Here is a 12,084-nt window from a genome sequence, read left to right on the forward strand (position 1 = left end):
TGCTGCGTTTTCCCTTCTGCCTGGCAGAAAAATAAAGCCATCTCTCTCTTCCTCCAAAATCTCTGTCTCCGTATTTCTGTTCGGTGTCGGTGCACAGGGAAGCCGATATTTCGGCAACAGTACATCTCCAAGCATAAAGTCAAGACAGAGGGATTTCCAGAAATACTGTAAAAATGAACTAAATGAAATACATATTATATGCCAGACAAAGTATGTCCACTAATGTGTCCATTAAAAGGAAATGCGTTTGTCAAAACTACAACAGAAAGTTTTGTTGAAAAACTGCATAGTTGGCCGACGCGTTTTAAGAATTATTTCTGATGAAATCTAATGTTCCAGTGTTTTATTCCCATCCTCATTACAGAGTTGTTCAAATACTGAAACCGAGTCCCCCTAAAACCGAGTCCCTCTGCCAAGTTTATGATTAACCTCTCTATCCAAAACGTTATTCCCTTTCTTGTCTAACACCTGTTCCCCTCAAGACTGAGGAGTATCAAAGAAAACGGGGGATTGAAACCGAGCAGGACCCCGCGGGGCCCTCCCAGGTACAAAAGACTTTCTGTTTCCTTGTTTCTCATTGGTAGGAAAAAGGCTTAGCCCCCTAGACCTTCCCCGAGTTCCAAAGGGCAGATTCGAACAGTTACTCATCAGAAAATTGAGGGCATACAGAAACAAAGGAAAAACAGTAAAACAACAGAGCAGCGAAAAAGCGGAATCCTAGTTCCCCCTCAGGGGATACACATAACAATATACTGTATCTTAGAGTTCTACTGGAACTAAGGCCCCAACCCAGGTGAAGGATGGTAACTACTAGCTAAGAAACCAGACTGGTCAGAACCTAGGGAATGAGAAGTTGATCTTTTCTGACCCTGGTGACTTCTACTAAAGCCTGTACTCTCAACCTTTGCCCCAATTCTATATTGAATTCACCTCTGCTCAAGCCCCTTCATGAATATGCACATACCTTGAGCTTAATACTTCCTCAATTTTGCCGTCTGGGAAGATACTGCTTCGGGAAATATCCCCCCTTGCCCGTCCCCCTCCCCTTCTCCTTACTTGCTGCAAGTAAATCCTTCCTTCTCCAGACCTTTGGTTTGGTTGTGTCTTTTGCCCCCATGCTCACCAAGAGGCAAACCCAGTTTTCCGGTAACAATATGCCTCAGAATCAAGAAAAACAGGGTCTCATGTTATCTTTGGAGTTACCAAAAATAATGCTAGGACAGGCAGTGAAAATGACTGGAAGAGAAATGACCAGTTTTTAAACTAGATCCTTTCAAATGAAAATTCAGATCCATCACCAACTTCACTAAGCGTATGGAGCACCAATTTCTAAAGGGTCTAATCATGGCCCACTGACTTGCCACCCAGGTAAAGCACACTGAGCTGTCAGGCGGTAAGCCGTGAGGGAAGCAACATGTGCCTCTCAAGGTTTACTTTTCACTCTGAGAAACTGATCTGGGCCGCAAGCTCGACTCTCGACTGGGTTTGCCTCGGCGGCTCAAGCAGCTCCAAAAAGGGGGAAGGAGGCAGCAGAAACAAAAACAGGTTATCCGCGGAACCCGCCCTCCCGATGACTGGGGACTGGCCCGTAGCGGAGTTCGGGGCGCGGGGACCCCCTTTATGCCAGTTTCCGGGCCCGTACCTGACAGGCGATAGACCTGCGGAAGGCGCACGCCATTTCTGTCGCCACGAAGCTGGTCCCAGCTGGATGGTGTTGAGCTTCGCCCCGCCCTCCTCTTCACGCCCCGCCTCCGAGCGCCGGAAGCCCGCCCCGGAAGGTGCTGCCAGCCAATCAAGGAGCCGCGTGGCCCACCACTAACCTCTGCCCCGCTGCCGCGAGGGAGCGCGGGAAATCCCGGGTGCGTCTGGAATTTCGCAGGTGTCGAGGACCATGGCCACCTCTTCGGTGTCCAAGGTATGTGGGGCGGGCGCCCACTGGGACTCCACAGATGCCTCATTCCCTTATGAAGAAGGGATGAAGCGGAGGTTACGTAGGCCTCGTTGTACCGGCTCGAGGGGAGGGGATGGCGGTCCTAGCTGAGGCGTCTTTGCTCCACGTCCAGTGGAGGCCAGCTTTGCCTGGGGAGCGAAAACGGCGATCTGCCTTAGTGTTCTTTCTGCCTCGGAGGAATTTTAAGTTCTGGTTTGTGGAGGTCGGATGCCCCGAGGATGTGTCCCAGTCTCCCCTCCTTTTTCCTTTTCACGTATATTTATTGTGAGCCAAAGGCTTTGTTAGGTACCGAGATACAAGTGGTAAACAAAATAAACACAGATATTTCCATCATTACCGAAAATTCTATTAGACAGTGCTGTTACAGACCAAGTAAAGTAAGACCTTTAGTAATATTAGGAGTACGGCCGGAAACCCCTGAAAGTTTAGCTATCTGATAAAGCTGAGAATGCAGATAAGTTGCAAAGACATTTGTCCCTGTGTTGAAACAGTAAATTAATGAAGAAGGCTCTACCATAGATTTAATTTTGATTAAAATTACATTAAAATAAAATGATGAGACTCAGTGCCTTCCAAGACTACATATCCTGGAGGAACTACGAGCCATAGGATTTAAGCGTACTGAAGACTGACCGACTGTGATGTTAGGTGCAAATGCCAGAAGAGCTTAACTGCTAGTAATTTTTTTTTTTTTTTTTTTTTTGCGGTACGCGGGCCTCTCACTGCTGTGGCCTTTCCTGTTGCGGAGCACAGGCTCAGTGGCCGTGGCTCACGGGCCCAGCCGCTCCGCATAACTGCTAGTATTTTTCATGAGGGATGGTACTGTTTTTGTTTTGTCCTGGTTATAAAGTTCCATAGGTTTTCAGTGGTCTGTCCCCTAATCCTTTTTTTGCATAAGCCTTTCTTATTTTTGTGTATCTTGCAGAATTGTGAGAGGTTTGTTTTTTTTTGTTTCTGTTTTTTTCAGGAAAACATTTATGACAAGAGAAATGCTTGTATTGAGATGATGATGGAGACCTTACATAAATAAGAATCTTTAAGGATTATTTCATTGGTTCATGGAACTGTCAGCTTTCTTTTTTTTCCCCTATCTAAACTTTCCTTGTCATATTTTTTGGCTATTGGTTCTCCTCCTAATTTCTTCCATCTCCAACACCATCACTTGATCAGTAGTGAAAAGTGGATAACGATATTACTCCTGTTGCCATACATCGGGATCCATTCCCAGCACTCTTCATGTCTCACTCCTTCATAGCTCCTTTTCCTGCTCCTGAATTACAGGTGGCTGTATAAAGGAGGCAGTGACAAGCTTGTCATAGCACCAAATGATTTTTCTAAAAAAATTTGTGTGTTTTAAATAGTTCCGTTAGTTGCAGATATAAGAATGTAAGGCAGAATTCTTATTTTGGACCCTGTAATCCAATGGCCAGTTTATATTTGTACAGCAGTCTTTAGGTCTATCCTGAGATGACTTTTTCTAGCTATATTTCTTTCATTCTTTCATTTTCCATAGGCAGATTCTTTTTCCATTTCCATTTTCTAAGAAGCTGTCCATGATGTACGGCTTTAGAATTGGTAGAACAAATGTGGGACCAGCAGCTTACGGCCTGTGTATCACTAGTCAGATAATAACATGAGACTAAATGTAGCTAGGAAATTACCAGAAAAATTATTTGGCAAGCATTCGTCCATTATGTATACTGATTGCCTAACGTATGTGTTAACACTATCCTAAACATTGGGGAAACAATTATGAATTAAATGCAGTCTGTACTCTGAAGGTGCTCACAAGCTACTTGGGGAGGCACTTCCCTGGCGGTTCAGTGGTTAAGACTCCACGCTTCCACTGCAGGGGGCACAGGTTCGATCCTTGGTCGGGCAACATGTACCACATACACACAAAAAAGATGATAAAATATATATATATATAAAAAAACTACTTGGGGAGACAACTCCATAAATAACTATCATACATAGTAAGGGTGACTTAAAGCGAAATAAAGATATTCAAGTACTGTGAGATATTAGGGGAAAGAATAATTCTGACTAGAGAATTGGAGAAGGTTTCCCAAAGCAGGTGAGTTTGAGTTGAACTTTAATGGACAAATGAATAAGAATTTATCTGATGAAGAAAGGTGTGTAAGGTGAATCAATAGCCAAAACTGTCTGTGTCCTGTCAAGGTCCTAGATACTTGGAATTTAATTCAATAATAAATACTTCTTTTGAGGTGAGAGGGCATCAGTATTTTTAATCATCTTGATTTTCATTTAATGTATAGTACTAATGTTCTTCCTTCACTAGGTTTTATAAAAATGAAAAATGGAACCTTTCTGGGTTTAAATTTCATCAGCTTTTATTTTCTTTGTCTCTTAGATTAGGTCCCAAAGAGCAAAATCAAAGATGAGCTTCCCATGGGAAGGAGGAGAAAGAAGTGGTTAGTCCCCTTGTTGTTTAAGAATTTTCCTTCTGTAATTCAGATTGAAGAAAGATGATTTCTTAGCACTTTAAAGAAACGCCTTGGGGCTTCCCTGGTGGCGCAGTGGTTGAGAGTCTGCCTGGCGATGTAGGGAACCCAGGAACATGGGTTCGTGCCCCGATCTGGGAAGATCCCACATGCCGCGGAGCGGCTAGGCCCGTGAGCCATGGCCGCTGAGGCTGCGCATCCGGAGGCTGTGCTCCGCAACGGGGGAGGCCACAACAGTGAGAGGCCTGCGTTCCCCCCAAAAAATAAATAAATAAACGCCTTAAAAAGAAAAAAAATCTGCTTATCCATAAAATACTAGGTTAATCAGATTTGTCTGCTTCTTGGCTGCTTTGACTTTATGCTTTTTTTCTCTCTTTCTTTTTTATAGGGTTGCTTTGTGTTTAAGCCAGACTTCAAGAAGAGAAAGATCTCTGTGCCAATAGGTAAGATGTCTTAATATCAGATTTGTTAGTTTTCCTCCCCCAAGTCTTGAACTAACCTAACTCTTATTGAATTAGTAATTCTCCTGTCTAAGCTTGCTTTACTCACCATGTTGATATAGCAGTAATGTTCCAAGGCATAGGACAAAGCGATAAGGGGCACTCCCCAGGGCTCTAATCTAAAAGGGAATCCAAATGTACCATCAAAAGGCAATTCGAAATTTCCTTCAAAAGGTATGTCACCATTCTTTAAAAAAGATTGTCTTAAAAATCTCAGTGATTTCTTGGGATGAGGTAGGGAGTATTGACTGCAGAAGGGCAGAGGGACCTTTTGTTTTTTTGGCTGCGTTTGGTCTTAGTTGAGGCATGTGGGATCTTTTGTTGTGGTGCGAGTTCTTCGTTGTGGCACACGGGCTTCTCTCTAGTCGTGTCGTGTGGGTTTTCTCTCTCTAGTTGTGGCGCGCGGGCTCCAGAGTGCGTGAGCTCTGTAGTTTGTGGCATGCGGGCTCTCTCGTTGAGGCGTGCAGGTTCAGTAGTTGTGGCGTGCGGGCTTAGTTGCTCCGTGGCACGTGAGAATCTTAGTTCCCCGACCAGGGATTGAACCCGTGTCCCCTGCATTGGAAGGCAGATTTTTTACCAGTGGACCACCAAGGAAGTCCCAAGAGGGACTTTTGGAGTGATGGGAATGTTCTGTAGACAGAGGATGGTTATGTGAGTGTATACCTTTGTTAGGACATATCAAACTTTTAAAATGGGCATATTTTATTATTTGTAAGTTATACTGCAGTAAAATTAAATTATTAAAAAAAAATATTGTCTTCACGTTCTTTACTTATCTCCAGATGTCTGTTTAGTGATCAAGTTAAGAAGACTTGACTACTTCAAACAAATCAAGATGTTATTATCAGTCAGAAAATGTTTATTGTACTGTTTCTCAATGGGGCCTGCAGATTAGAATCACTTGGGGAACTTTTAAACAAAAACTGATTTTTTTTTTTTTGGTATAATTGTAGATTCACATGCAGTTGTAAGAAAGAGTGTAGAGTGTAGAGAGTACCCTTGAACCGTCACCCAATTATCCCCAGTGATAATGTATTGCATGACTATAGTACAGTATCACAACTAGCATACTGACAGTGGGATAATCCATCGACCTTATTCCGATTTCAACTTGGAGAGTTTCTTAAAAACACCAATGCCCAAACCGCAGCCCCGACCAACTGAATCAGTATCTTTGGGAATGGGACCCAGGTGTTGGTATTTTTTAAAAGCTCCTCTCAGGCATGTTGAGTATTTACACTCACTGTTCAGCACTGTGAAGATTAATTCGGATGGAAAAATTATGATGTGCAATTAAGCATATTCATTCACACTCATTTTTTAATTTTGAATTAAAAAAGAAAAACTGGACTATACTATTGTTTGACTAAGGAGATAAACAGCTCCAATATATAGAATTGGATTTTTCTAAATCATCTCATGATGTAGACCTTTAAGGTGTTAATCCTTCAATTTGGGACCAGCTAGGTAAAGTACCTGTGCTCAGGGAGCAAATAATAAAATAATGGTCCATATTGAGGGCAATAGAGGGTAGAAACTATGATTTAAAATAAGGATGACGTTTCTCATTAACAGGAGAATAAACAGTGGTGTTGAACTTTACACTCAGATTTAGTCTCAAAAAAATCTGAAGCTTTCTATATTCCTTGCCCTCCTCACCTCCCCAAATAAAAAGTGACAGTGATGGACTTGGAAATAGTGAACGAAGAAGAGCTACATTATAAATTATTTTGTTTTTAAGTGATTGACTTATCAACATATTTCTTTAATGTTGGAGATTGCTAAACTTAACTAGAAATAGTTCATTTTCAGAGAAAAATTCAAGACTTGTTCCCCTGTTATCCATGAAGGATACATAGCATGAAATGACATCTGATATCATGAGCAATGTCATTATAACTAATAAAAGCACTAACATTTATTGAGTGTTTTTAATGTGCCAGAATATTTTAAGCACTTTATATGTGTTAAACTATGAAGAAAGTATTATTATTATCTCCATTAAAGTATATCAGGATATTTAGATGTAGAAAGAACTTTCTCAGTGATAGTGCTAGCAAGTGGCAGAGCTGGGATTTGAAACCAAGCTGTCTGATCCCAGAGCCTAAGGTCTAACCACTACCTAATAGTGTTTCTCATAATTCAAGGCAAGTTTTTGCTTAGAACTCTTTGTACTGAATTTCAGTTATAATTTATTAAGATTTGTGAGTCAATGACAATTAGAAGGAAAGTTCCTTAACATGGAAGAGAATTTCTGTTCCAAACTATCAGTTAACATTAAAACTTGTTGGGAGGATACTAGCAGCATCTCAGTGAAATCAGGAAAAAATTGTTAATTTTTAACTTTTTGTTAAAAAAAAATATGTACTTTCACAATTATTATTTAATACCATGAAAGTTCTAGCTGTTGCAATAAAATACCTAGCAGTAAACAAAAAGAAATATGAAGGAAAGTAGAAAACTATAAGGCATGTAAACTATTTGATTATAAAAAAAGAGACCTGTAGTGTTTTGGGATGTGACTTTTTTGAAACGTATTTAAAAATGTCATTTTCCCCAAATCAATCTACAGATTTTATTTTATCCAGTCAAACACCAGGGTAATAATTTTGAGAAATGACAAATTTAATTCGGGAGAATGTCTTAAATTTTTAAAAATTATTTTATTTATTTATTTATTTAGGTCTGTGTTGGGTCTTCGCTGTTGCGCATGGGCTTTCTCTAGTTGCAGCGAGCAGGGGCTACTCTTTGTTGTGGTGCGCGGGCTTCTCATTGTGGTGGCTTCTCTTGTTGTAGAGCACGGGCTCTAGGTGCGCGGGCTTCAGTAGTTGTGGCATGCGGGCTCAGCGGTTGTGGCGTGCAGGCTCAGCTGTGGCGCATGGGCTTAGTTGCTCCGCAGCATGTGGGATCTTCCCGGACCAGGGCTCGAACCTGTGTCCCCTGCATTGGCAGGTGGATTCTTAACCACTGGGCCATCAGGGAAGCCCTTAAATTTTTTTGAAAGAGAATAATGTTTGGTGGCGCTGGGAGGAAGCTCTGGATCTGTTTGATGTTAGGATGCACTACAAAGCTCTAACAGTTACAGGAGTTCAGGACTGCCATGGGAGTAGAACTGGATTCAGTAGAACAAAAGAAGTTCAAAAACAGTTTCAAGTGCATATGTAAGTATTCAGACAATAAGGGCATCTGACATGGGTGGGAGAAAGGACGGATTATCCAATAAGTGCATCTCTTTCAAACTGAAAGTTATAACCCACGTGTGCATCATGAAATCAGTTTAGTGGATCTTGATAGTTTTAAAAAACAGAAGAGAAAGCATTTGCTGTCACATGATAACGAGAAGTATTGTTTTATGGGACTTCTGTTTTTGTTTTTCTTAGATTCACGTGTATTGGATTATGATGTAAAATGTGTTCCTTAATATGGATCATGGTTTAAAGTTTGCAAACCATTGCAATAAATAGTGTGTTGATAAATGGCTAATCATTTAGAGGAAGCCATTCAAGAAGGATATAAAATACAGACTAAATAAAAGGCTGCACTAAACTATTTCAGCTAAGCAAAGAATAAGAATAGTAGTAATAAGAATCATTTAATAAAGGAGAGTTCAAAGCAAATATGTGAAGCAAAGTATACAGAGCCTTAGCATAAGAGCAGATAATGAAAATACATTAATATTAAATGTATATACCTCAAACCAAAACCATTAAGAAGTTCAAAAGTAAATGATAGAAATACAGTCAAAAAATTAAAAAGATTTTTAAACTTACAAATGCCATTAATATAGTAAAAATATAAGATATATAAATAAAATTAAATATAAAGGATATTGAATGTTACCTATCCCCAAATATATATATTTTTGATACTTGTAAAAAAAAATTCAACCCATCACTTACTTTGCACAGAGATTTTCTATTATTATGTAAAAAAGAAACTGACTTATTTCCTTCTGTGTTTTTAGAGGACTATTTTAATAAAGGGAAAAATGAGTCTGAGGACAGTAAGCTTCGCTTTGAAACTTACCAGTTGATATGGCAGCAGATGAAATCTGAAACTGAGGTGACTACTTTTTTTTAATAGCTTAACATTTCCTTAATATCATAAATCTCATATTTGTTCCTTCCCATTTTCCTTTCTACCAGTTTATAAGAGTGTTGATGAAATATATGTTATCTTGGTTAAGCGTAATCTGTATATCCTAAAAAAAATAAAAAACCCTTATGTTTCAATTAAGCATAGCTTCAGGTATTGGAACATATGTTTATAATTATGGCTGCTAACGCACAGGCCCTTTACATGTTCTCACAGCTTTCACTTGGTGGCACTCCTTTAATTATCCATTCAGTTACACAAGTAAGAAATCAAGCTATTTGTAAGCCACTTCATTCCCTCATCCTCATATTCAGTTACCATGTTCTTTATATTTCAGCCCTGAAAAGTTTCTCCGCTGTAGCAGATTTGTAGATGTAGGGCCAACATTTTGAAGGAACTTGTTTTGTTCGACCAACACAGGATTGTGTTTCCTGTTTTTTAATGCCTTTGGAGGGTTATGCACTTTCCAGTTTGTTACTGCTTCCCACCACTCTCTACTGCTTTACACCTGGCGGCTTTGCCCCTTCATGTATTCCTTAGAACGCTTGAAGTAATTTGGGTTTGTGATTTCTAGTTTAGGAAACCTAAATGGTCATAATAGATTGTCATAGTCTCCTCTTAACTGATGTCCCTGCCTCTGATGTCACACCCTTCTGGTCTGTCATTAGTCCCTATGCCACCATTGGCCAAATCCCATCAGGCAGATCCAGGCTGCAGGGGTTTTCCAGCCCCACTACCAGTACAGCCCCTCCAGTCCCCTCCAATCTGGCCTTCATAGTACTGCCAGGTGAACCCTTCTTAACGTTGATTTAATCATGCCTCTGCTCCAAATCCCTTTAATGGTTCTCCCCACAGTACAAAATCTAAACCGTTTAACATCAAATATATATTTCCTTGGTACAGTCCCTTGAGTATTTGTCCAGCCTTGTTCCTGGCCACTTCTCATGTTCTTATTCTTAGCTATATCTGTGGTTCCCCAGATGTTTTGTGCTTTCTTCCTTGATTGCCTCCTCCACTCCCCATTCCTTCTTAACTTTCTTTCGTCCACCATCACCTCCTGCATCACTTGCTCTAATTCTTTGGCTCAAATATATCACCTGATCAGCTTAAGGTGGATGATCCTACTCTTTGTTCCTATATTATCATAGCACTCTACGCAATGTATTTCAATTTAATTGTAAGTGCTCTAGCTCATTTTTTTCACTTTTTTTAGGGAAGAGACTCTTTCATTTGTAAGGTGGTTAGTAAATGTTTGTTGAATGAATAAATGAGATTCTTTAAGGAGGGAATTCAAAGCACTGCTCACTGGAGATTTATGGAAAAACAATTTTTAATTTCATCTATCTTATAATTATTTTACATGTGATCTTTGGAATTGAAATCATGACAGTTTCCTTTCCCAAACTTGGAAAGATGTATCAGATTACTGCTAAAAATAATTCATAAAGTTTTGTGGGTTTTTTTGTAGCGACTACAAGAGGAATTAAATAAAAACCTGTTTGACAGTCTAATTGAATTTCTTCAGAAGTCTCATTCTGGGTTCCAGAAGAATTCAAGAGACTGGGGCTGTCAAATAAAACTCAGAGAAATTCCAACTGCTGCTCTTGTTCTAGGTACATATGTGTGTGTTTGTTTTTTGTAATAGTGGTTTTGTTGTTGAGAATAGTGGGAATCACCTGTTCTGATAAACTTGTTTTGTCTTTTTCATTTACAGAATTAAACCAGTTAAAGTTTGCATACTTCCAAAACGAATAAAAGTTCCTTATACTGACCATACATCTGTAAATTAAAAGAAATTGATTTAGGGTTAGTTAGTACCCTCCTCACCTTTTTGTCAGAAAAATGAAGGGGAAATATATTTGTGTTACTCTTTCTTCCTTAGTTATTTGAATCTGAGATTTGAATTCAGTAATAAAGAAACTACCAGTATGTTGATAGATACAATTTTTATACTTTATCATATCTTCAATGAAATTACTCGTGACCTTAATTTTATTTCCCTGTGCTTATTTTTTCAATCTTGGATTGTTTTGTAATGTTGTATTAATATTAATAGTGTGAAGGGGGTTTGGATGAACTATATATAAGTTGCTTTCAGATCGTAGATTGTAAACTTTTTACATACTTAAGTATCCATCATTAATATCCCATTTTAACCAAACATCTGGATTGCATGATAATGGAAAAAATTTCTTTGGAATATTAGCAAATTTTCTTCATTCCTTCTGAAAGGAAAGTTGGATTTATTTGGATTCCAAACATACTCTTCATTGTATTTCCAATTTGTTGTTTATTCAAGGTTTTTATACTAGTGAGCTCTGAGATAAGAAATTAATTCTGTTGTTTAATACTGCCTCTAATACTGTTCAATACCTAAATCGTATTCCTGATATTCAGGGCAGTACTTCTCAAACCTTAATGATACCTACAGATAACCTCCAGGGGATCTTAGTAAATAGAGATTTTCGTTAATAGGTCTAGGGTGGGGCTGGAAACTGCATTTCTAACAGGCTTCCAGGTAATGCCCATATTGCCAATCCCAGGATCCCTCTGAGTAACAAGACTCCAGGGAATGATTTTTATAATGCTGTGGACCAGCTTTTCAGTGCAGCCTGCCACTTAATTTCAAACCTCTTCCATTTATGGATGAGAAACTGAGGCCCAGTGATGGCTGGCTTGTACTGTTGGGTGCTTTGTTTCTCTCCCGCCAGGTTACAGCAATTGGAAGTAGAGTGGGGGAAACACTGTCAAGAGGGAGGGCCTGATAGATTGTTGTGAGATAACTGTTTAAATCCCTTCTCTGCCTGCTGTCATAAGGAGAAAAGAAGCTAATGGAAATCATAAGTTTCAAAGTCAGTGGTCTGAGGAGAACATTTTTCCAGTTGAAGACATTGTTGATTATCTTATTTTCAATAGGCAAATCCATTGTTTTAAGGAACATAGTGTTAAATAGCTAATAAAGTCTGTCAGTGAAAGACAAGAGAAGCCAATATTTTTATTAAACTCCCAAATTTGTTCAGTGATGCAGTATCACATTCCTAGACCATAATGCGTGCTAAATACCATTTTGATA

General features: G+C 39.3%; 2 protein-coding genes across 11 annotated transcripts in view; one reads left to right on the forward strand and one right to left on the reverse strand.

The window, feature by feature from the left end:
- The window catches only part of RARS2 (arginyl-tRNA synthetase 2, mitochondrial), a 98,625-nt gene extending 96,911 nt beyond the window's left edge, over positions 1-1,714 (reverse strand). For all 3 annotated transcript variants that reach the window (XR_014297594.1, XR_014297595.1, XM_082668665.1), the window contains exon 1: positions 1,643-1,714. Coding sequence is in view for 1 of the 3 variants with exons in the window: in XM_082668665.1 (XP_082524791.1) it covers positions 1,643-1,678 (36 nt within the window). In the remaining 2 variants the exon portion in view is untranslated. The remainder of the gene's footprint in view (positions 1-1,642) is intronic.
- Positions 1,715-1,858: 144 nt separating this feature from the next.
- Positions 1,859-12,084, forward strand: part of ORC3 (origin recognition complex subunit 3) — a 61,457-nt gene continuing 51,231 nt past the window's right edge. For 5 of the 8 annotated variants that reach the window (XR_014297593.1, XM_082668657.1, XM_082668658.1 and 2 more), the window contains exons 1-4: positions 1,859-1,915; positions 4,805-4,859; positions 8,881-8,978; positions 10,480-10,624. Coding sequence is in view for 7 of the 8 variants with exons in the window: in XM_082668657.1 (XP_082524783.1) it covers positions 1,892-1,915; positions 4,805-4,859; positions 8,881-8,978; positions 10,480-10,624 (322 nt within the window). In the remaining variant the exon portion in view is untranslated. Of the gene's footprint in view, positions 1,916-4,325; positions 4,387-4,804; positions 4,860-7,972; positions 8,078-8,880; positions 8,979-10,479; positions 10,625-12,084 lie in introns of all 8 variants that reach the window. The other 3 variants (XM_082668660.1, XM_082668661.1, XM_082668663.1) reach the window with 3 other exon arrangements.

The sequence above is a fragment of the Grampus griseus genome, assembly GCF_964374135.1.
Source record: "Grampus griseus genome assembly, chromosome: 13".
Taxonomy (NCBI): domain Eukaryota; kingdom Metazoa; phylum Chordata; class Mammalia; order Artiodactyla; family Delphinidae; genus Grampus; species Grampus griseus.